The sequence below is a fragment of the Fulvia fulva genome, chromosome 4 (assembly GCF_020509005.1).
Source record: "Fulvia fulva chromosome 4, complete sequence".
NCBI classification, from domain to species: Eukaryota; Fungi; Ascomycota; class Dothideomycetes; order Mycosphaerellales; family Mycosphaerellaceae; genus Fulvia; species Fulvia fulva.
The window spans coordinates 1,332,362-1,353,944 of NC_063015.1; the positions used below are offsets into that span (position 1 = coordinate 1,332,362).

Here is a 21,583-nt window from a genome sequence, read left to right on the forward strand (position 1 = left end):
TGGACACCCGTGGCTGATAGATACACAGACTTCCGTCAGACTGGCAGCAAGAGTGATATCAGATTGTATCGGCGGGTTGATCGAGTGATTCAGCTCTCCGACTTGTATCCAAGCAAGTTGCCGACGGAAGGCTGCATTGGCGTGTTTCGAAGTGCATCAACTGCAAACAGAACGTCCGTTGCAGATCACTTCGTCAGAATTCGCCACACTCACACCGCGGCCCCAAGGACTGGAGTCGAAGCGCGCGGCGGGAATCGAACCCTCGGAGACCTTCGACGGAAGCTGGCGCAAAGATGGTGTTGGCGCCAAGGTTGCCAGGACGTTTCACCAGTTACGCTTCCCACTGTGAGGTGTCGGGAACGCTCTGCACAGGTAGATGAGTTACTACTTCTGACATTGCTACGAAGATATAGGCAAGCGCGCCTGCGTAGTGCTATTTGCGGGTATTGCGGTCATCTCATGACCCTCCTCTGCATCGAGATGGTGTATAAAGTCGTCCATGCCGTCGCTAGTGGGGCCATACATCGAAGTCTTCGACGAGTAATCAGTAGTAAGCTTCGTGATGCTGGCAGTGTCTGTGTCCAGATGTCGATGTGCACGAGGTGCCGCTTGGCCACTGATGGTATTCGAAGGAGGATTCGACGCTGAATTGGAGCCGTGGCTGGCGAAGGGCGAGCCGGGGAGATTTCGCAGTAATGGTCCAAGACACTACTTCGAAGTCAGATACGCTCGATCGATTTCTTTCCCGAACGCTACCCAGTCCTGAAGCTGTGCTTTGAGGATCAGCGGCAAGACTTACTGGTAAGCAAGCGCAAATGATGCCAACTGCTGGCTCCAGTGAGTACCAAACAATGGCATCGAAAGCCTTGAAGGTGAAGTCGATGCCGTTGTGGAACCTGATGATGGCCACCAGGCGTCCGATTGAGCTGGCTGACGTACTTCGAAGTATCAGCTTTGCTGACAATCATCAAAAGAGAGGGAGTACCTACAAAGCTCCAAGCAGAAAGATCCCACAAAGTGCTATCCTGTTACCTCTGCTCAATCTAAGCTTCCAGATGATCTGCTGTGGTAAGAGCAGGATCGCGATGTCGATAATGGCATTCGGTATCGCCGAGCCTTCGAAGAACGTTACGATGTCAATGCATTTCCCCTCCAGTGAATAGTTCCAGAATATGTGAATGGGACGACATTGCAGCAAAGTTGTAACTTCCACAGCTACCCACCAGGCGATAACAATGCTCGCTAAGACCTTGACCGCAATCGTGATCTTCCGCTCGACTTCGAACAGGCGATGGTACATGAACAAAACTCCAAGCTTGTTCAATGCCAATGCCGTGTTGAATATGAGCTCTGTGGCGAAGAGAGTCCGCAGATACGATTTGCCGAGGTCATTCACGTTCCAGATGTGCTTTCCAAGGCCCTGCGAGACCCCAACAAGGTTGGCGACATTGACAGCCAGCGAAAGTCCCTGTCGTGCACGATTAGTCTCTGGCCTTTCCCTCCGTCATACGGGAGAGCTCATACCAACGCAGCCAAGATTGTCCAGTCGTCCCACCATAACCCGAAGCTGCTCAGTCGTCTCGCAGTGAATCTCAAGGCCACAGCACTGGAGGCGAAGATGATCAGCAGAATCTGAATGGCCTGTATCGAAGGTCCCCGATCATCATTCGGCCATGTCTCTCGGGGTCCCTTGGGCAGTTGCGAGGCAAAGTTGGCGAAAGCATCCGAGGCTGGAGCCATGGCGGCTCTGCCTACTTTTGCTGGGCATGCACGAGACTTCGTGCGGTCTCAAGCGAAGAGTAGCATCCTGAGACGATCCGGTAAGGAAGTAGACAGGCAAAGGTCGCGGCAGACAGGTCCTTGTTGTAGAAGCCAACGAACCTTTTTCCGAAATGTTGAGTGGGAGCTCTGCCGGTACGTCAACGGGAGCAATTTAGTGGAAAGGAACAGCACGCGAGATCCAGAGTGCAGCACAAAACGGCTGTACAGACGCGGGACCCTACCGGGCGCCTATAAGATGCTGATCATGCTCGAGAAGGGGTAACGCCTTTGCGGGACTGTGTTCCCATTTCCCCGGTCGTGTGCATCCGATATGCTTCGCCTGAACCTGAAAGAAGCATGATGAGTTGGATCGGACTGCATCTTGAGCCAACGAACACACGTGGAGGAGCATTGAAGTCTGGTTCTCGAGAAGAGAAAGGGATGCAGCAGAGTGGTGATCAGTGAGGTGGAAAAGTCGGGATGGTTGCCCTATTGTAAGCTTCGTGCATCTGAAACACTCGAGATGTGCAACGGTTGCCGCATAAGATCGACAACCACTGCAACTACTCAGTGAACGAAAAATGCATACAGCTGATGGCCTCGGTTGTCGTCCCGTCTGGCAGCAGTGGGTGAAGATGGAGATGAAGATGACACAGGAGAACGAAGTATATAGCAGGCCACCACCCCTACTAGCGCCATGTTTTGCAAGGCAAGGTTAGCCGACGAGGCTCCTGATGCTTTTCTCTCAGCCAACAACATTCACCTTGACACTACAGACTCCTAGCTAAGAAGATCGCAGTCTCGTGAATGGCATACCGAATGGCCTTCACGGCGAAATCCTACACGTCCCTCTTACTGCGACATGCCCCCGCCTTGGCAAGCACTGGCTGCAGCGACACGGAAAGAGCATAGTTGAGGAAGGACCAGGAGAAACAGTCTCAGACCAGTCACAGCCTGGGTTGGAAAGGATCGTATCCTCCCATGGTCGGTTTTGCAAGCAATGTCCATGGAAAAAACGAACGAGGCGCCTTCCAACGTGCTTGATATGACCGACATTCGATGCCACGCTGTCACACAAAGCCGCAACCATACCATCCACAACGGTGCTGGTTCCTGAGATGCTTAAAAGGCCGGCAATTATCTGATGGCATGAAGCATTGAAGGTTGGGCATCGACTTTATCATCCACGGGGCGTGTCAGCTTCCTGCTTGGCCGTCCTCCACTCGAGCCAATAGCTACCGCTATAGTGTAGTACAAATGACCCGAGGTACATTACTGACCGTAGTGCACACACTATCTGGCCGTCTACCCCCCGATATGAGTGGCCTTGGTCAATGTGTGCCTTATTCGATAGCTGTCGGCTTCTGTCGCAAGACTATTTGACTTTCATTCAGGCTATTGAACGATGGCGGCGAACACGAACGATGTTTTCGGCGACTTGGCCATACCGAACTACGTGGTATGTCGGACCAAGCCAGGAGATGTGACCTATGGCCTCGGTTCTACCCTCCCAAAGACTCGGACGAGCTTCATGATGCACTCAGGCTCGCATTTCCTCTGGTAAAGACACATTCTGAGCGTATGAGAGAGGCAGTCATACAGTTCCTCCTCGCAGAAAAGCTGCATGATCAGCGTGGAGTCTTGAGCATCTTTGGGGTTCCATCGGCCTACGCCGCGCCTCAGACACCTCAATGGATGTTGAACACCATCACAACAGACCCTGGCGGTCCGAAGGGTCACATAGTCATCTCCCCGGACGCCGAGTGGGACCTCTTGATCGAACTCGAGGGCGCTCGCAGCTGCTATAATCTGTACAAGTGGTGCCGTGCAGTCCACGATGACAAAGGCGTGGTGCCGAGACACGTTGACACCCATAGTAGAAGCCATTATGATTAGACCGTTTTCCGCGCTTTTCGAGTGGCAGAGGAGAACAGAGACCTGACTTGGAACGACTGCTTAAAGGCAGTGAAGACCGTGCTTAGCACACGAGGGTGGCCACTCCGGGCCAAGGAAAGATACTGGCGACTTGATGGGGGATCTGCGTCGGAGGGGAATCGAAGAAGCTGGCGTCAGTCGTGGGCTGTCAGAAGGTTGATGTTCAACAGACACTGGCATAGCCCTTAGGAAGACCACTCGGTCCTTGGAGACCAAGAGTATAATCACTGGCCGGGTAATGTTCTTGTTCTGCCACGAGTGTGGAAGTCAAGTAAAACTGACGGTGCAAACGCGGATGCTCTTCGCGTCCCTCGCTCCTAACCAACGGTTTTGCAGGGATTGATGGAAGTTGTAAATGCGCGTGTGAGCTTTTTGATCGCACACCGTACAAGAAATACCATAGTCACAGATTCTTCCACTCGACCGCGTACTCCAGACCGAACAGCACCATACCATATCGTCGCACCATCATGTCTACCATCCGCACCATCGTCCGCATCAATGCCAACGGCCGCACCCTCGAGTTCGTTGAGCTGCATCCGCAAGCTCCAGAGGCGCTGGGCTTCAAGGAGATCATACTACTAGCATACACGTTCAAGGACAGAAGATTTCTGGACGACGCCTGCACAGCAAAGCTCGTGCCTGGGCAGGTGCCAGGCGAGAAGAAGATGCGCGTGAATGCTTTGCCAGAGTTCAACAACGGCCTAGCTCTGGTAGGTGACGGCGAGGTGGCGTGCATCCTCAAGCGAGAGTTTTACTTGAGTGGTCGTCCAATGGGTAAGTCAGGTCCACTCAAACATATCGGCGGTAGGTGGTGTGTGGTTGCGGTATACTCATGCTTAATCTAGCGGTGTTCAACGAGCTCGTCTCCTACGGCCTGGCTACCAACAGGTACATGGCCTACCAAGCTCTTGAGATGGACCTCCTCGACAATTGCATGATGGCCAACGGCATCGCCCTCTCCGCGCATTCGATTGCTCGATCTATCGACAAGCCGACGATCCATATGCTAGCTACTGGCCTCGAGGCGCTGATTGGTGCAGTGTTGGCCGATACTCAAGGAATGGCGGACAGTGCAGATATCGTTGCTTGGGTCATGGCACAATTCGGCATCAGATATCCCAGATCGCAGCTCGAGGAAACTCAGCTGCGTGGCAAGCTCAACGCACTGCGACATAACAACACCCTCATGCCTGTCGGTTCGTCACCAGAGAAAGGCTTCTTCTCCTCGGGAAACTGCTGAAAGTGGAGGAAGAGCTTGCGGATACAACAGAATATCAAGACAGTAGGCATGGATCATAGATCAAGCAAAGCCTTGCTGTTGCCCTAGTGCTTCTCATTCTTCTCCGCCAACTTCTGCGCCGTACCACCGATACTGCCCTCAGCAGTGAAGTTCTTCCCAATCGACCCAGTCTCAGCAAATGGCCCGCCGACCTTGTTACCAATGCTACCAATCGCTCCATCGCCTTGGAATGCACCGCCAATAGCACCGTCCTTTGAAAGCATCGATGTGCCCTGGCCAGTCATCTTCTCACCGGCGCCGGTCTGGACGCTGTTAGCTAGAGCTCGAAGCAAAGAGGCAGAAGAAGAAAGTACGCCGGTGGGCTTTGCATCTTCGTGGATGCCGTCAGCGAGGTCCTGGGTCTTGGTTGCGGCGCTGGCGCCTTTGTCCATGGTCTTTGCGGAGTGGTCGCCGTCCATTTTTGTGTCGAAGAAGGTATCTATGCTGGGTGATGGTAAACTGTAGGATCTGGTGAAGTGCTTCGAGTATGTGTTTCGAGGCGCAATGCAGATTGATCAACAGTACATGTATATACCTACCTGATCAAATGTCGTCAGTGGATAGTCACCCACCGTACGCCTCATGGCCATGACGCAAAGACTAGAGTCGAAACAGCCGTGCAATCTGGTAGCACAGCATCGATCTCGACGAATCGTTTTCATGTCGTGTTTGGTCTGGGTGATGTGTACAGTGGTCAAGAAGTCGTCATAGACTACCAGCGAATGCTGCAGGAACGCCCCACCAACGTTTGGTGGGGTCGTGGATGCGGTCTAGGTAAATTCTCAGGTACGACAACATGGAGCAAGACGACTGGCAGACTGAACATTTCAATCATCGCCGTATTGGCCATGGTCACAAGGGCAAAGGTTCTGCAAAGGGAGCGGTCTTCGACCCTCGACGCTGCTATGGCGTTTATCAGCTGCAGTGTCCGGCTTTGGCGAAGTTGCAACCAACTGCCGGATCTGCTGTGAAAAGCGTGCCGACTCTCGAGATTCATGGACCAGTCGAAGGCCACGATGATGCTCTGATGTGCTCGCTTGAGATGCCTGGACTTCTGTCTGGAGTCGCCATTCTCGCCGGCAGCAGGAAAGTTCTCAGCTCGGTCGTCCAGGACCTCGAGCATCCGGAGCCGGAAGAAGAGGAGGACGAAGAGGAGGAAGAAGAGGAAGAGGAAGACGAAGCCGCCGGTGGATCTGAAAATGGCGGCAAGGGCGAATCTTCCAACGAGGAAGAGCAGATACCCAAGAGCAGCCTCGAATTGGCAGATGAGAAAGAGCGGCGTCGATATGCGGCCTTCGAGAAGAACTCTTTTCGATCACCGAAGTTCTGGATGCGTTGGCGAGCAGTGCGGATGATATCTGACAACTCCAACCAGGATGATCAAGCGGCTGATATCGAAGCTACGCGTGATCAACATCCTGAGCCTTTGCCAGGCCATACCAGCCATCCATCAGTTGAGGTCGATGGAGGATACTTGGTTTTCAGTGGCAACGACTGTGCCAGCTTCAGCGGGACTATCAGCTGCCGCAGCTTCGACTGGAAGAATGTCAAGCTCTCGGGAACGAAGGTCGTGTCGAAGGCGCGTGAGTGTCCGCGTGGCTGGGGCGATATCGTTGTGGAGGAGACTTGACCTCGAGCCCTATCTAGCCTTGACCAGCGTGCATCGTCATGGCCCTGAAACTGGTTATGGAACCACGAGGAAGTCGGGACCCTCTCCTAGGAGGGAGATGTTGGTTCCTGCGCAGCAACCATGTCTCGTATGTCTTCGGCTGTGAGCCCGCCAGCGTGCTCATTGGACGATGAGATCAAGGCACTAACTACCGTCTCCAAGGCTTGTCCATTTACCTGCGCTTCCACTTCCAACTTCTTTCTCACCTGCGCTCAACGCCCAATTGATTGCGAGAGATGGACCGCGGAGTATCGGCCGATAGCCACAGGCCCGAGAGCTAGACTGATTGTCAGCGACCATACACACGAGCCGCCATCCTCCGGACTGCAATGCTGCAAGCCTCAATTGCGTCCTTCCAGCTACCATCACCTATCGAGCGGCCGCGCTGTAGCTGGTCAACAAGGACAGACATCAAATGTTGGACGATGCGAACATGATGACACTATCGATCGCAGCCGGGCGTGCAAGAGCAGAGGTTATACTTGAAGTGGCAGGATATTCCAGCAGGAGGAACGCCATGTCATTGAAGTATTGAAAAGTCCTTAAATTGGGCAAGAGCTGTGATGTTCAGGCGGATAAGGAATCGGTAGTAACAATACTCTCTCCGCGTCTGCCGTGGGATAGCAACACTCTTGGCATGGCGGATGGTCAATGTACCGGTATGCCAGCCATGGAAAAGTCTGTTGACTTTTACTTGAGTGATCAGTATGGATGATCGTGCAACACAGGGCAAATACAAGGCATGTCAGACACGCGCTGTTGTATGGACGAGTTTTCGTCCGAGTGCTCGCCTGTAAGTTGGTCAGCTCCAATATTCTAACGCAGAGGTACGCAACGGAGCCGTACCAACCCTACGCAGGTTCAAGGGTGTCAGCTACGCTGCTATTGAAACCATCGTACATCACGGCGCACTTCGAACCTCCGCGTAGACACACACTTCGGCATTTCTCATTTTTCCCACTTGCGACTTATAAAGGTGACTCTCTCGACAGTAAGACGATTTGCAATCCTAAAGGGCGTCCCTCTCATAGCGGCGAAACACGTCTGCCCTGCAAGCGGTTGTTGACAAGACCAATTCGTCCCACGCTGTATTTGCCAACTACCTCAAAGACCACCCAGAAAATCAGCCAACGTTCGACTCCAATGGGCCTCTCGAGCTAGCCAACGCGCCAACTCACGTTAATGATGCGAGGCACGCCTTGGCCTCAGCAGCACGAGATCTGCAACTGCTGGCGTTGTATCCCACAGAAGGAGTCAATTATCTGGGCTTGGAAGTATGACATACTCGCCGATATGGGAAGGAGAATGACTGACATAGAAGATAGGGAACAGGAAAGCTAAGCTTACAATTCATCGGCCACTTCGGCGTCCCAGATCATGTCCCCCTCGAAGGCATGATCTCCTACGACGACCTAGCAAAGAAGATCTCCAAAGTCCCACAACAACGCCTCACGCGCATGATCCACCACGCCATGCAAAGCCACTTCTTCCAGGAACCGAAGCCAAGCTACGTCGCCCATACAGCTCTGTCAGCAGGCCTCGTGAAGTCCAAGGCGATGCGTTCCTGTCTCGAATTCCTGATGCAGACCTCGATCCCCATGATGCCGACTATCATCCAAGCCACTGAGAAGTACGGACAAGATGCGGAAAAGCCAGAGAATGCGGCAATGTCCATTCATCTGAAGGATGGCGATTCTGTCAATCCTTTTTAGACTTGACAGAACACTGATTCGGAGAAGTTTAGTGGGTTTATGGATTTTATGAAGGCTTCGCTGGAGGGCACGACGATTGAGCAGATTGTCAATGGATATGATTGGAAAGGGCTCGGAGCGGGGACTGTCGTGGACGTGAGAGACTCAAACACCCTTCCCCTCTGCTCTCATACTGATATAATTAGGTCGGCGGCGCCCTAGGCCACCTCGGGATCGCCATCGCCGAATCCTTCCCAGCCCTGCAAGTGATAATCCAAGACATCCCCACCGCCATCGCCCTTGGCCGCCAACAACTCCCCTCCCACCTCTACTCCCGCGTCAGCTTCATGCCCCACGACTTCTACCTCGCCAACCCCGTCAAATCCGCAAGCATCTACTTCTTCTCCCGCGTCATCCACGACTGGCCTGATGAAAGTGCTACGAAAATCTTGCGAGCTGTGGTGGAAAGTATGGGCCCCGAGAGCAAGATTGTGATTGCGGATAAAGTTATGCCGGAGCAGCCGGTGGGGGGTTGGGATGAGAGGATGGTAAGGGATTATGATCTTATTATGATGGCGTTGAATGGAAAGGAAAGGACTTCGGGGGAGTGGAGGGAGTTGGTTGAGAAGACGGATGAGAGGTTGTGGATTAGTAATGTTGTCAGGCCGGAGGGCGCTTTGGGGAGCTTGATTGAAGTCAGTTGGAGGAGGGAGAATTCGCCGATGTTGGAGAGGTGAAGAGTCTCAAGTGCATTGGGGCCGTCAACGAGGATGACAAGGCCTGGATATGGTATACTGCTGAGAAGTAGTTGCCATTGAACGTATCGCGATTGCTCTGCTGCCTATCTCAAGGGGAAAGCTTTTGCGTCAAATACTGATATGCCCAGTAGTGAATGATGTCTTGCAGGACCCCATATCACTCTACCGCCGCAGCGCCGCCTTCTTCCCCTTCAAGATTGTAACCGAGCCATCCCTGAAGCCTTTCGACCTTCCGAACGTTCTATCAGTCACGCCGCCCCCGTACCTCTGCATTAGACTTACCCTCAACCATGGACACCAGCACAGCCGCCCAACTCGGCGTCCTCGGCTTCGCAGCCATAATGATCTTGGCCTGGCTCGCATCAAAGGCCGCAGAGGTGTCATACGAGGCCGAGCAACTGGTACGAGAGCCACTGCTCACTCGATATGACACCGAAGATGATCCCGATGATCACGATACGAAGGTCATGCGGAGGGATGGACATATGGCATAGTGAGTGTTGTTGCTCTGAGCGGACTGCGACTTGGCTAGCCCGACGAGGCCACTCCAGGGTATTGGGTTTTCGTGCCTCAGGTTATTTATTCGATCGTCTAAGATACTTCATCATGGCTGTTGTCAGCGGTGCTGATGGTGCTTTGATGCCAGCATCCAAGTTTTGTGCCGCGGAGCAAAGGCACTCGAAGGCTGTAGCGTTTCTAGCGCGATAGGTAGAGCCAATTTTGCTCAGTTACACAATGCCATCATGATCCAAGGCCATGTTCATTTGCGCAGTCTAGTGTTCGCAAAAGGATCAGGTCCAGCTGCATGGCATCCTTTCTGAGCAGGTAAAGCTGAACAGAACAAAGAGATGCCTCTTGGCTGATGAAGATAGTGTAGCGCAAGGATCAGATTTCACGTCATGGCTGCTGCTGAACGATATGTTCATGTCTTGGTTGAGGTATAAGAGAGGCAGCGAATGCGTTGGAGAGGAGACACACCAAGCTACCCACGACATTGACAGCAGCACAGCAACACCTTGTCAAGAACAGCGACACCAAAACCATGAAGCTCACACTCTTCTCAAGCATCACACTCGCCCTCCTAGCATCGAGCATCCAAGCCATGCCCTCCGCCACCTCCCTGACTCCAGACGGCGAATACTCCATGGCCGACTATGCCAAACGCTGGTCCATCAACCAAAATGGCGAAATCCTGAACACCCTCTCCCGTCGACAGGCTGGGTTGGGCCCACAGCTCTGCACTTGTACTGGCTGCAAGATGGAGGATGGGAAGATTTGCTGTGGTCGAGGTACCTCGCCATGCTGTCTCAAGGATAAGGGTTCTTGTTCATGTTGCTTGGTATGTTACCATCGTTCTTTGGGTGTCTTGTTCTTGCTGACAACTCATTCAGGGTAGAGAATGTGGTAGTTTTGGCTGTGATGATATGTGAGGGCAGGGTTCGCATCTGGTTGGGAGTCAGCAAGGTAGGAATGGAGGACTGTTGACAGGATCGGTTCTGCTTTGACGGAGTCAAGTGTCAGTCGCTACCATGATGTAGTCACGCGAAATCTGCAGTCTATGCACACTTTGGCGCCTTTTTCGCGGTCTGTGTGGCAGATCGCTCGGCTGCAGCTTCCATTGTCAAGAGTGAGTGAATGTGACAGCCTGCTTTCAGCGGTGCAGTTGGCGATGAAGTGCCACATGTTATCCTGCTCAGTACGGCGAGTCTTGACCAAGAAGCACGCAAGTCGGTCGGTGTTGTGTCACAAACCGTCTCATCACCACAATCAACGCAAGCGATTGGCAATGCTTTATCGAACCAAATAGCCGCCTGTTACACCAAAAGGGACGTTGGTCATTCTTTTGTGACCATCTCCAGCTGTCCCGTGGGTCTTGTCGATGCGGAGAGTTAGTGTAACCTTTGGAGGCACATGTCGCCATCACGGTGGTCTTGTACGACATCTTTCGGCTGCCCAAATGCAGTCGGTGTAGCCATCAGGCACACCTGGCACTTTTGACATTTATCCGTACGACCTGTGTTGCATACCAAGCCCTTGCCGATCATTGCCAACCATCCACGCCATCTTGTGCACGTCGTACACGCGGATACGAGCAGCTGAAATGTGTGGAGAGCGATCGTGCACTTGTTTCTCCAGTCTTGCTGATCCAGAACGTGGACTGTGGAGGCCGTGTCTCTGCTGTGTTCGTGCTCTGTGAGGACATCGCCGATCGGCTCCACTGCGCCGTACCACCACGGTTGATTGAATGGAGAGCAGTTGTGCCCAACCTGCAGGGCGGCTGATATGATATCGATTGTCTCTTTGTAACCGTCGCATCACAAGCTGTCTCAGACCCGCTGGCTCGGGAGCATGTCGTGCAGCAGTATCGCATCGTTCTGACCGTGTGGCTTGGTGCCTGCAGTCGTTGGGATCGGTAGTCCGTAGACCAACGCAGTGAGAGTGCTCAACCGGGAAGCACAAAGGCATGGGGGAGTCGATGATTTGCTGAGGCCTTTTGCAGACGCAGACGGCTGCCGCAGAGGACCGAGGTCAGCCCACAGTTCAGTCTATTGCTGTGGTGTGATTTCTGAAGGTGTGCAAGTGCAAGGTGATCCATCGTCGCGGCTGCTCGGCGAGCGATAGGCGTAGTTCTAGTGGAAGGGCAGCCCGACGCATCCGCTCCTTCCAGAATTCTTCCATGCGTGGCACACCCAGCATGAACCTTGTGGGTTGCATATGATCCCTCGTTCGACGGCACAGCCGATGTGGCGCTGGGGATTGTGGAGGACGGCAGGAAGATGGTGTAGGGAGCTGAGACAGGCGCATGTGATAGCACGAGATCAATCAGTACAGACGAATGCGAGTGAATTGTGCTCGTTGGAGTGGCTGTCTGCCCCGAAGCGTCGTCATGCCCAAAAACAAGTGAGCCAATTGATCGAGCGATGATCGGCAAGATGCAAGCTTGCCCGCCAAAATTTCTCTCATCACTCTGACTTATCGCACGCCATTGGCATACCTATCCCACGCAAACACGTGTGCTGCATGCCGCCAAATCACAGTGCACGCCGACGACACCACACACATCGAGCCAAAGCAGCCAGCCATCCACATCCACACCCACATCGGAGCTCACGTTAGATTTGTTCCTCCATCCGGTAGCACAGCCTATACTCCCTACCTTACCCTTCGGCCCACGCACAGTCACCACAGGCACCGCGGCAAGCGATTACTCTAATCTTTGTCCGGCCCGCCAGCACCGCTGCACGATCACAACAAGAGCAGCCGCAGGAGACTCACTCTGGTCCTTGCTCACAATTTGGCATCTCTGTGCCACGCCATCCTCTGCGCCCATCCTGCAGAGTCTGACCGCTCTGGCCCTTACTTTATCCTGCTCTCCTCCGTCCTCTCTCTGACGCCATGTCCTCCGACCCCTCTACCTTCCAGTCGCCGGAGCACACCCAGGTGAACCAAGACACCCACACCCAGATCGCCGACAACTCCTACCCGCCAGCAACAGCAGACCACCCACGCTCAGACGCACCAGATCCGACCACCTCAGCACCAGTTCCAAAGCTCTCTCAACCACACGGCGCTACGACCTCGACCGTCCACGATGCCTCCCAAGGAAGACAGTCCACCACCGCTGCCGCCGGTGCCTCCGAACTCGCCAGTCTTAAAGTGAAGATCACTGCTGGACTGCGCGAGATCCCCGACTTCCCAGAGCCCGGCATTCTCTTCGTCGACATCATGCCACTGTTCGCCAACATCGATCTCCACAAGTCTTTGATCAGAGCCCTCGAGCTGAAAGTCGTTGAGAGCTTCAAGAACAAGGTCGATGTGATCGTTGGACTCGATGCCAGAGGCTTCTTGTTCGGACCTTCCTTGGCTCTTGCTATCGGTGCCAGCTTCGTTCCAATGCGCAAGCAGGGAAAACTTCCAGGCGATACCGTTAAGAGCACACCATTCACAAAGGAGTACGGAGCAAGCAAGCCAGACGTTTTCGAGATGCAGGGAGACGCAGTCAAGATTGGAGATAAGGTAGTCATCGTCGACGATATCATTGCAACAGGTAAGATCAAGCACGGGACGAACTTCTCGAATGCATGCTAACACAATCACTACAGGAGGCACAGCAGTCGCAGCAGGCGAGCTCGTCCGGAAGCTAGGAGGAATTCTACTAGGCTACGTGTTCTTGATGGAAATTGAGGGTCTCAAGGGCAAGGGCAGACTTGAGGCACCGAGCCACATCCTCCTCGGCAAGGAAGACGGCAGCAGCACCGAGAGACCATAGTATGTTTTCGAGCAGCGCACCGGCTTCACGATGGGCGAGTTGCTGTTCTTGACCCTCTGCTGGGCACACCATAGGCGACCAGGCGGGTATAGGCCACTGCTCCGCGCGCCAGAGATCGACTTGCTCGTCTTTCGGGGCATGTATCCTACGCCAGGTAGGCCTGGCTCCCCGCTGTTGGTAGCTCCTCCCCAGCTCCACGGCAAGGAGCGCATGAAGCAGATCAAACGCCACGCGCAGGCGCGCGTCAAGCAGTGGCGCGAGAAGGCACTGCGCAAGGCGCAGACCGCCGTGGACGCGGTCAGAGAGCAGGGTGGCGAGGCCGCCCTGGCTCTAGAGATTTACTTCAGCAGCAGGAGAGACTGGTAGATCTCGCCGCAAAGACTTCTTGGGGCCGACTGTGCAATTGTCCTTTCCTTTCTTGACGTTCAGACTCTTCTTTGCTGCTTGAAATGATGCTGCGCAAAACGCCAATCATATCAATTTATACGCAGCCCATCAATGCATCCCGTAAGGCCTGCTGATTGGCACGATAGCTGACGGCGCTGAGTGATGTTTCAAGCGTCGAGTACAACGTTCATTGGATGCACAAGACAGCCCGCTAACGGAAGCCCCCTGCACCATATGGTAGAAATGCCATTGCCTGAAACACAGCAGGAACGACCATTGCAATATTTGTATATGAAGTCGCGTCGTGCATGACTTCATCCCCATCAAGACGACCAGTCATGCCACTGACCAGCGTGCTCGGCCTTCAAAGCAAAAGATAGAATGTGAAGGATGACATGATGCGCCACGCGATAGCTTCAAGATCGACATTTCCATTCTCAACCTCTCTTTTCTTCTCCAGCAACACCATCTCCCATTCATCAGCGAGGTGCAACGTCGCGCAGTCTCATCATCATCTCGTTTCATCATGTCTTCTACGCCAGAGAAGCGTACTGCTCTTGAGCACGGCCACGACGCTTCACCGACCGACCAAAGTACGACTGCGAAGCGGCCATGATTCTACAGCAACAACATCGTCGTGGTCAAGGTATAGTAAGCTATTGCATGAGCCGGTGCTTGGCTCTCTTGGTAGAAGCTTCAGATTCGCAGGATTTGAAGCTCTGCTGGAGGCCTCGCTGAGATCATACGGCTGAACTTGATCTGGACAATGCCAGCGAAGAAGAATCATGCTTATCCCCACGACACTCCGATGTAGAGATACTGACTTCTGCAGGTTATCAACATGGACATGGTGTCAAGAACGGAGGACTCGAAGCAGATGTCGAGAAGACTGCTGCAGAGCATACTCCTAGCGAAACCACATCGCCACAGGACTTCGAAGAGCCCAGGCAAAGCACCTTCAAAACCTACATGGAACGCATCGAACGCACGCTAGTCCACTACAACATCGAAGCCCGCGGAATCCAACGAGTTCGACCGGAAGACCGCCACTCCATGAACAAGCTCGGCTTCATCCAAGTCTTCCTCCTCTGGTTCAGCATCAACCTCGAAGCCGTAGTCATCACTCTCGGCTTCCTAGGCCCCATCGTCTACCACCTTCCCTTCACAGACTGTGCACTGCTCGGAGTGTTTGGTTCCATGACGGGAGCATTGCCGACAGCCTACATCGCCACATTCGGCCCCAGATCAGGGAACAGGACTATGATCTTCACGAGATATATCACGGGGTGGTATCCTACGAAACTGATGGTGGTGTTGACTTTGATCATATTCATGGGCTACATTCTCATCGATGCGGTGGTCGGCGGCCAGATTCTGAGCGCAGTCAGCACGAACGGGAGCTTGAGTGTCATCGTTGGCATTGTCATTGTGTGCGCCATAACTTGGATCGTCTCGACATTCGGGTATAGTGTCTTCCACATGTACGAACGGTACGCCTGGCTACCTCAACTGATCGTCACATCGCTCCTCGCTGGAACAGCAGCGACCAACTTCGACCTTTACGGCAATCCATCAGCCGGCGAAGCACCAAATGTCATCGCGGGCAACAGATTGAGCTTCTTCAGCTTATGCCTTGCCGCACAAATCACCTATGCAGGCGCCGCTGCGGACTTTTTCGTTTACTACCCCGAAAATACCTCGCGGACCAAGATCTTCATCGCGACTCTCGCTGGTCTGACTTTCTCGTCTGCTTTCGCTCTCATCGTTGGTGTCGGACTCGGATCTGGCACGGCGACGAATCCAGATTGGATGGCAGCCTACAATGTCTCGCAAGGCGCTTTGATCGTCGAGGCCTTCGAGCCATTGGGCAGCTTTGGTTCATTCTGCAGCGTCATCGTCTCGCTGAGTTTGATCGGGAATATGGTACCACCATGCTATGCCTCCGGCATTGACTTCCAAGCTCTTGGTCGATACTGGGAAAGAGTCCCTCGTGTGGTCTGGAATACAGTAGCTTTGGTCATCCCCATGGTCTGCGCGATCGCCGGTCGCGCTCATCTCGCGGAGATCTTCACGAACTTCCTGGCCCTCATGGGCTACTGGGTCAGTATCTGGATCGCTGTCGTTCTGGAGGAGCATTTGATCTTCAGGAAGTGGATGGGACGAGGATGGGATTGGGACGTCTGGAATGACCGAAGCAGACTGCCTGTAGGTATTGCTGCCCTGGTAGCGTTTCTGGTGGGATGGGTTGGCTCTATCTTGTGCATGGCGCAGGTTTGGTATGTTGGTCCTTTGGCGAAGTTGATTTCCGAGTATGGTGGAGATGTAAGTCGAATTCCTGTGCCGCTCTTTGACGTTGGCTGACTAGTTTAGATGGGCAACTATGTGGGATTTGCATGGGCTGCTCTGGTCTATCCGCCTTTGCGCTGGTGGGAGTTGCGTCGATTCGGAAGGTAGGGTGATCACAACATACATCGGTATCACGATGAAGCCAAAGCCAAAGTTGCCATGGCATCGTGCTGTACTACCAAGAAACAAACGCCCCTCAAGCTTTTTGAGCTACACCTTCTGCATCACGATCTTGTCCGTTGATGCAATTCTATTTCCACTCCATGTCCACCTTTGTTGAGCGGTACAGAGCACGTGCACCCGTGGCTCATTCACAGTTCATCAACCTTCTCCCCCAAGTCCTCCACCATCGCCTTCAACCCATCAGAGTCCGAGGCAAGCCTCATGACCTGTCCCCTCACATCTTCCGTGCCCTCTTGCGTCTCCCTTCTGGCCTCATGCAACTCGGCATGAAGTGCATCGATCTTGGCATGCAGCGCGGTCGTACTCTCCGTCAAATTCTTGACTGCGGTAGTCAAGTCCGCTTCCGCATGTTCTAGCTTGACCGAAGTATTTGAACCAGCGTTCACGGTCTCTTGGTTCATGGCGGCTATTTCTTGTCGCTGGAGGTCTACGATTGTTTGTCGCTGTCGAGCTTCGACTGCTGCTTCTCGCTGTCGCTTTGCCGCTGCTTGTCGCTGTCGAACTCCCACTTCTTGTCGCTCTTGATCCGCCATTATTTGCCACTGTCGAAGCTCCCGTATTGCCATTGGCTGTTGCTGAAGGGCAGCGGCCTCCAGCATGTGCTCATCATACTGCAGCATTGTGGCACCCCGGCGCTGCATCGGACCTCGAATATCGTTCCACGGAGGGTATGGCTGGCGAGCGTCAGTATTGTCGAAATGTTCAATTGGGCGAACGGGTCGGTGTACTACTCTGTCTCCGTCCATGCTGCACAACGGTTGTGGTATCTGTGCTGGAGGTGTGTCTGCCGTGAGTGAAAGAATCCTCGTGCGCAACCACAAGAGGTAGAGTATACGTGGCCAAAGTGAACACGTTGGAATCGTCGCAAGTTCTAGTGGTTAATTGTTTGATCAGATTGCCTTTGGAATTGCTGCCTCAGTCAGCAAAGACTGACGCCGGGGCATACACTCCATCAATCCGTAGTCTGTTTGTTCCAATGGAGCTTCCATCGAACGACGCATATCTTCATCATCATTCACTCCGCACCTTCATATCCCTGACCTTGGCACATTTGATCCTAGTCCTCCTTCAACAGATCTCCAGCAGCATAGATCCTGCCCTCAATGATTCCGGCCCACTTCTTTAGACCCTCGCCGTCGTGATCCTCCAATGCTTCGACCAACCCTGGGAAGGTAGCACCGGCATACCCGGTCCATCTGCCAGGCGCAAAAACAACATGCTTGAACCAGCTTCTGCTGTCCAGACCAGCACCGTGCAAGAATGATCTCTCGAGGAACTTGTACTTCGTGTTCGTGGCGCGGATAGCCTCGTAGAGCTTCGACTTGTGCTTGGAGGATGTTGAGGCATCTTGTAAACGTGCTTCAAGATTCTCGGCCTTAGCGTCGAAGTTGACGGACGCTTCCTGGAAATATGAAATCGCCTTATCAATCTGCTTGAATGGGTCGGTGAAGACCTCAGCCGAGATCTCGGCCTGTTCTGCCGCGAACGACTTCACACTATCGATGTACTTCTCAAGGCCGACTCCGTAATCTGTCGCATTGAACTGCACGATTGGCTCCTCGACTAACTTTGCTGCGAGTAACGCAAGAATCTTGGCGATGGTGATGTGATACTCGAAGCCTGGATCGCCGAACTTGTCCATCCAGTAGAATGAATCGTAGTTACTGTGGTAGTGGTAAACCGGATCATTAGGTCCTGCGCCGAAGCCGATATCGATCGAGGAAATGCCAGCGAAGTCCTGGAATGCAGTGAAGTCGCTACCAGAACCCATGGTGCTGATGTGGCCACTCCAGGTGTCGCGAACTGTCTGACCTGGCACTGTTTGATTCGGCGAGGGCACCTCACTGGTGACTTCATAGATGGCCTTATTGAGTAGTGGTGCTGCAGATGCAGTAAAGTGCTGGCCTCGAGCGCCTACGTCGACATTGATGTATGCGATCGTTGAGCCAGATAGCCAAGGCAGGTAGTCTTCGACCCACTCGGTGCTGCCGATGAGGCCATATTCTTCACCATCCCAGCTGGCAAAGACGATTGATCGGTGAGGCTTCCAGCCGGATTTGAGAGCCTTGCCGAAGGAGCGAATAACTTCGTTCAAAGCAGCTGAGCCAGAGTTCGGGTCGCCAGCACCACCTGCAATCCAAGCATCACGATGGTTGCCAATAACGACCACCTCGTCAGATATTGTGCCGTTAATGTAGCCAATGACATCCCACAGTGGTGTCGTAGTATACTCTTGCTGGTTGAAGAGGTTCAATGTGACATTCTCTGGGCTGGGTCCGATGTTGTACTTGACGCCTTTGTAGTCAAGGCCAAGGTTGTGCTGCCATGAGTCGGGGAAAGAGGTGACATTGGGGCCATGGCCGTTGAGTGCCTTGAGGATAGGAAATGCCTCGAGATATGAGATCGGTATCGAAGGGATATCTGGAATCTTGCCATCTGGAGACTGGCGAGGAACCCCTGGCTTGGACGCATAGCCAGTCGTGGTTGGGTCACCAGGAGCGAACGCTGTACTATTAGCGATTATGCCACAATCAATAGGACAGCAGACTCACAAAGGTACTGACAGCTGCCACGCTGGACACTGCTTGGATTCCTGGCTGGTCCATCTGGGTATGTCTCGAGGCCGTTCTTCTCCGTGACCTCGCCATCGTCTCCAGGGTCGCTGTACATTACGACACCGATCGCACCAAGTTCAGACGCACGCTTAACCTTCAGACCGCGGAAGATACCGCCGTACTTGACAATGACAATCTTGCCCTCAAGGTCAACGCCCGCATCGATCAAGTCTTGGTAATCCTGGAAAGTACCATAGTTGCCAAAAACGAACTGGCCAGTCGCATTACCACTCGCAGAGTAGCCATGGAAGACAGGAATGCGATCCTCAAGACTCGTCGTAGGATCTTCTGGCAGAATGTCCTCCTCCAAGCTCGCCTTGTATGCCACCTTGCCATTATGCAGCATCGACAGTCCAGCGTCCACCGGGTAGTTGATGTAGACATCGTAGGCCACAACCTCTGCATGGTGTACTCCGAACTCTTCCCATCTGTCTCTTGTCCACTCCGCTTGACTCAAGTTCTTGCCCGCAAGATGTGGCCCTGCTGTATAGTATTGGCTCCATTCTCTTGCTTTCTTCGCATCGGGTGTGTCGAGCAGCGTCTGTTTCAGATCGCTATAGCGGATGCCTTCGGATTCAGGCCATGCTGAGTGTGGTAGCTCGACGCTGGAGGATGCTATGCTATCTGGCTCAGACTTCTTCTTGTTACCGCCAAAGATACCCTTCGTTCCGCCGTAGATCAGTCCGACTACAAGGAGGAGGATGATGAGCGCTGGCACGGCTGTGAGTACGATCGAACATGCTCTGCGAAGCTACATCGTGTCAACACACCGAGCTGTTCTCAACAATGCTGGACAGACCCTCCTCACCTTTCTGTTGGAGTAACGTTCCTCCCGGTCCGCGACAGGCACGTGCTCAATCAACGGCGTTCGCTCGCTCGCCATCTTTTCGTGGTCGCGTCGCTTCTCCTCCATCGTTAGCAGCTGAACGTTTAATGCAATGTTGAGAGGAAGAAGACATACCAAATGCGCGAACGATAGCAGACATTATGGTGTCTTCCTTCGCCGGCGTGCTGTGATAGCTTGGCCGAAGCTCGCTGGCTATCATCGCCATACCAGGAAGGCATCATGTCATTGCTGCCAGCTCCACCCCAGAAACACCTGCCCGAATCAGCGAGAGCGACATCGCTTCGGGCCATGTCAGCCCGTCGCCGCTGCCGGCTGTCAGCGCGAACCTCACCTCTGTGCTTCCATTTCGATGTGAATGTTGTCAATCAGATTTCCGATCTGGTGGAAATGAGATGCGCTTCGCGGTGCTACTGTGCTGTCGCCAGTCTGGTGCTTATCGGCAGTCAGTTCACTGCGCATGGCTCCATGAATAGGTGTTGAGTGCTCGCTGAAAGGCTGGATTCATTGGAGATCGTACCCAGGCCGGGACATCGACAGATGACCTTGGGCTTGTGGAGGTGTACTTTGCGATGTATGTATCATATTCGACGCTCCCTGCTCTTGAGTTCTGCTCACAATATCTCCATAGCCAACATCCCTACCTCCTAGCTCTTACTCGGAGCACATCGCTCCGGCTGTCTGTCTCCTCCTGCACTGCCCAATCATGCTCTTGCTCTTGACATAGCCTTGTCCACGACCCTCTCCTTGTGTCCATCTCTTCTTTCCTGGCAACCCATCGCATGAAGCTTGCCATGTAGTCCTCGGTGCCGCGGACGGATGCGTTCTAGTTGAGATGTGAGCCGACAGCTGACCGAAGATAACCTGGACGATGGCTGATCATCATCGTCGCAATGGATCCTGGGTATCTCTGACCAGAGTTGTGTCCGTAGCCGCAACCCGTCATCCTCTCCTTACTGTCCAGAACCAGCCACCGAGTGTCCATCTTCCTGTCCACTCTAGAGAGCGCCGACAGTCAGGGTGTTCTTCATTTGGATGTACTGGCCCAGCATGGTTCGGTGAGGTTGTCAAGAGCCTGGCGGGTGGCGCCGACGGTGTAACTTGCAGCGTAAGCCTCGAGCGCCTTCTTGTAGTTGGCGCCGACGGTGTAACCTGCGGCGTAAGCCTCGAGCGCCTTCTTGTAGTTGGCGGCGGCGGTGTAACAAGAAGTAGCCTTGATGTGGCTGGCGTTCAAACGTGCTCTCCCTACCTCACCACCTGCGTGGCAAGTCTGACTGTTGGTGAAATGCCTCTCGGTGTTGTGGGAGCTTCATGTAAGTGAACCAAGTCGCTCCTTGCTGTGTTGGAGCGCTGTCGATTCCTTAGTACCACATCAGACACAATGGGTGCGAAGGTATATGCGTGGAAGCTGGTAGAGGCGAGTTCGGGGACAGCATTTGCAGGTCGTGATGCTTGCTGCCATCGACCGAGGAGGCGTAAGAGGTGTTGGAGTCGTAATACTGGTTGGCAACAAGTGAGCCGCTCCGTGGACCAGTCTAATACTCGCTGGCGCGATGAGAGGATGTGACGCTGGGCTTCCATGGTGCGAGCATCATGGCCGCGGTAGTGTCTTTGCCGTCCATCGACGCGTCTCAGGGCGCTGGGTGTTTGCTGATGCAGAGAGTGTTTGCTAGTGCTGAGCCTTCGAGCTGTCGTGGTCGTGAGCGTGGCTAGAACGATTGCAGGTGCTCACATGATGCATCTGAGAACGTGTGATGGTGTCTTGCTGAAAAATGGTGATGAGAATCCAAAAGCGAATGTGAGGGCGGAGCAAAAGGAAAGCGGGCTTGAGACTCAACATAC

The 21,583-nt window shown here is 53.6% G+C and overlaps 13 protein-coding genes across 13 annotated transcripts; 9 read left to right on the forward strand and 4 right to left on the reverse strand.

Annotated features, from left to right (window-relative positions):
* Positions 1–399: 399 nt before the first annotated feature.
* CLAFUR5_04227 (Satratoxin biosynthesis SC1 cluster protein 4) lies at positions 400–1,740 on the reverse strand (the record flags this gene model as incomplete). Its single annotated transcript, XM_047903375.1, has 4 exons — positions 400–708; positions 800–938; positions 990–1,468; positions 1,525–1,740. The coding sequence occupies 4 exons, from the start codon at positions 1,738–1,740 to the stop codon at positions 400–402; spliced, it is 1,143 nt and encodes a 380-aa protein (XP_047760946.1).
* A 1,426-nt stretch (positions 1,741–3,166) lies between these two features.
* CLAFUR5_04228 (uncharacterized protein) lies at positions 3,167–3,657 on the forward strand (the record flags this gene model as incomplete). The annotated part of the gene is made up of 2 exons (XM_047903376.1): positions 3,167–3,220; positions 3,364–3,657. The coding sequence occupies 2 exons, from the start codon at positions 3,167–3,169 to the stop codon at positions 3,655–3,657; spliced, it is 348 nt and encodes a 115-aa protein (XP_047760943.1).
* A 509-nt stretch (positions 3,658–4,166) lies between these two features.
* On the forward strand, positions 4,167–4,939 carry CLAFUR5_04229 (uncharacterized protein; the record flags this gene model as incomplete). Its single annotated transcript, XM_047903377.1, has 2 exons — positions 4,167–4,473; positions 4,545–4,939. The coding sequence occupies 2 exons, from the start codon at positions 4,167–4,169 to the stop codon at positions 4,937–4,939; spliced, it is 702 nt and encodes a 233-aa protein (XP_047760944.1).
* An 83-nt stretch (positions 4,940–5,022) lies between these two features.
* Positions 5,023–5,397, reverse strand: CLAFUR5_04230 (uncharacterized protein; the record flags this gene model as incomplete). The annotated part of the gene is made up of 2 exons (XM_047903378.1): positions 5,023–5,241; positions 5,293–5,397. 2 exons carry the CDS (start codon positions 5,395–5,397, stop codon positions 5,023–5,025), a joined length of 324 nt encoding a protein of 107 aa, XP_047760176.1.
* A 377-nt stretch (positions 5,398–5,774) lies between these two features.
* CLAFUR5_04231 (uncharacterized protein) lies at positions 5,775–6,608 on the forward strand (the record flags this gene model as incomplete). The annotated part of the gene is made up of 1 exon (XM_047903379.1): positions 5,775–6,608. The coding sequence occupies one exon, from the start codon at positions 5,775–5,777 to the stop codon at positions 6,606–6,608; it is 834 nt and encodes a 277-aa protein (XP_047760175.1).
* Positions 6,609–7,354: 746 nt separating this feature from the next.
* CLAFUR5_04232 (Hps1-dma1 cluster O-methyltransferase) lies at positions 7,355–9,075 on the forward strand (the record flags this gene model as incomplete). Its single annotated transcript, XM_047903380.1, has 6 exons — positions 7,355–7,440; positions 7,507–7,543; positions 7,679–7,921; positions 7,973–8,344; positions 8,387–8,494; positions 8,545–9,075. 6 exons carry the CDS (start codon positions 7,355–7,357, stop codon positions 9,073–9,075), a joined length of 1,377 nt encoding a protein of 458 aa, XP_047760178.1.
* Positions 9,076–9,386: 311 nt separating this feature from the next.
* Positions 9,387–9,590, forward strand: CLAFUR5_04233 (uncharacterized protein; the record flags this gene model as incomplete). Its single annotated transcript, XM_047903381.1, has 1 exon — positions 9,387–9,590. One exon carries the CDS (start codon positions 9,387–9,389, stop codon positions 9,588–9,590), a length of 204 nt encoding a protein of 67 aa, XP_047760177.1.
* Positions 9,591–10,138: 548 nt separating this feature from the next.
* Positions 10,139–10,492, forward strand: CLAFUR5_04234 (uncharacterized protein; the record flags this gene model as incomplete). Its single annotated transcript, XM_047903382.1, has 2 exons — positions 10,139–10,385; positions 10,488–10,492. The coding sequence occupies 2 exons, from the start codon at positions 10,139–10,141 to the stop codon at positions 10,490–10,492; spliced, it is 252 nt and encodes an 83-aa protein (XP_047760172.1).
* A 2,000-nt stretch (positions 10,493–12,492) lies between these two features.
* On the forward strand, positions 12,493–13,366 carry CLAFUR5_04235 (Adenine phosphoribosyltransferase; the record flags this gene model as incomplete). The annotated part of the gene is made up of 2 exons (XM_047903383.1): positions 12,493–13,144; positions 13,200–13,366. The coding sequence occupies 2 exons, from the start codon at positions 12,493–12,495 to the stop codon at positions 13,364–13,366; spliced, it is 819 nt and encodes a 272-aa protein (XP_047760171.1).
* A 30-nt stretch (positions 13,367–13,396) lies between these two features.
* On the forward strand, positions 13,397–13,732 carry CLAFUR5_04236 (uncharacterized protein; the record flags this gene model as incomplete). The annotated part of the gene is made up of 1 exon (XM_047903384.1): positions 13,397–13,732. One exon carries the CDS (start codon positions 13,397–13,399, stop codon positions 13,730–13,732), a length of 336 nt encoding a protein of 111 aa, XP_047760174.1.
* Positions 13,733–14,365: 633 nt separating this feature from the next.
* Positions 14,366–16,207, forward strand: CLAFUR5_04237 (Purine-cytosine permease fcyB; the record flags this gene model as incomplete). The annotated part of the gene is made up of 3 exons (XM_047903385.1): positions 14,366–14,399; positions 14,586–16,075; positions 16,124–16,207. The coding sequence occupies 3 exons, from the start codon at positions 14,366–14,368 to the stop codon at positions 16,205–16,207; spliced, it is 1,608 nt and encodes a 535-aa protein (XP_047760173.1).
* A 203-nt stretch (positions 16,208–16,410) lies between these two features.
* CLAFUR5_20176 (uncharacterized protein) lies at positions 16,411–16,902 on the reverse strand (the record flags this gene model as incomplete). The annotated part of the gene is made up of 1 exon (XM_059463013.1): positions 16,411–16,902. One exon carries the CDS (start codon positions 16,900–16,902, stop codon positions 16,411–16,413), a length of 492 nt encoding a protein of 163 aa, XP_059318960.1.
* A 437-nt stretch (positions 16,903–17,339) lies between these two features.
* Positions 17,340–19,780, reverse strand: CLAFUR5_04238 (putative glutamate carboxypeptidase; the record flags this gene model as incomplete). Its single annotated transcript, XM_047903386.1, has 3 exons — positions 17,340–18,787; positions 18,835–19,648; positions 19,706–19,780. 3 exons carry the CDS (start codon positions 19,778–19,780, stop codon positions 17,340–17,342), a joined length of 2,337 nt encoding a protein of 778 aa, XP_047760170.1.
* Between the last annotated feature and the right edge of the window lie 1,803 nt (positions 19,781–21,583).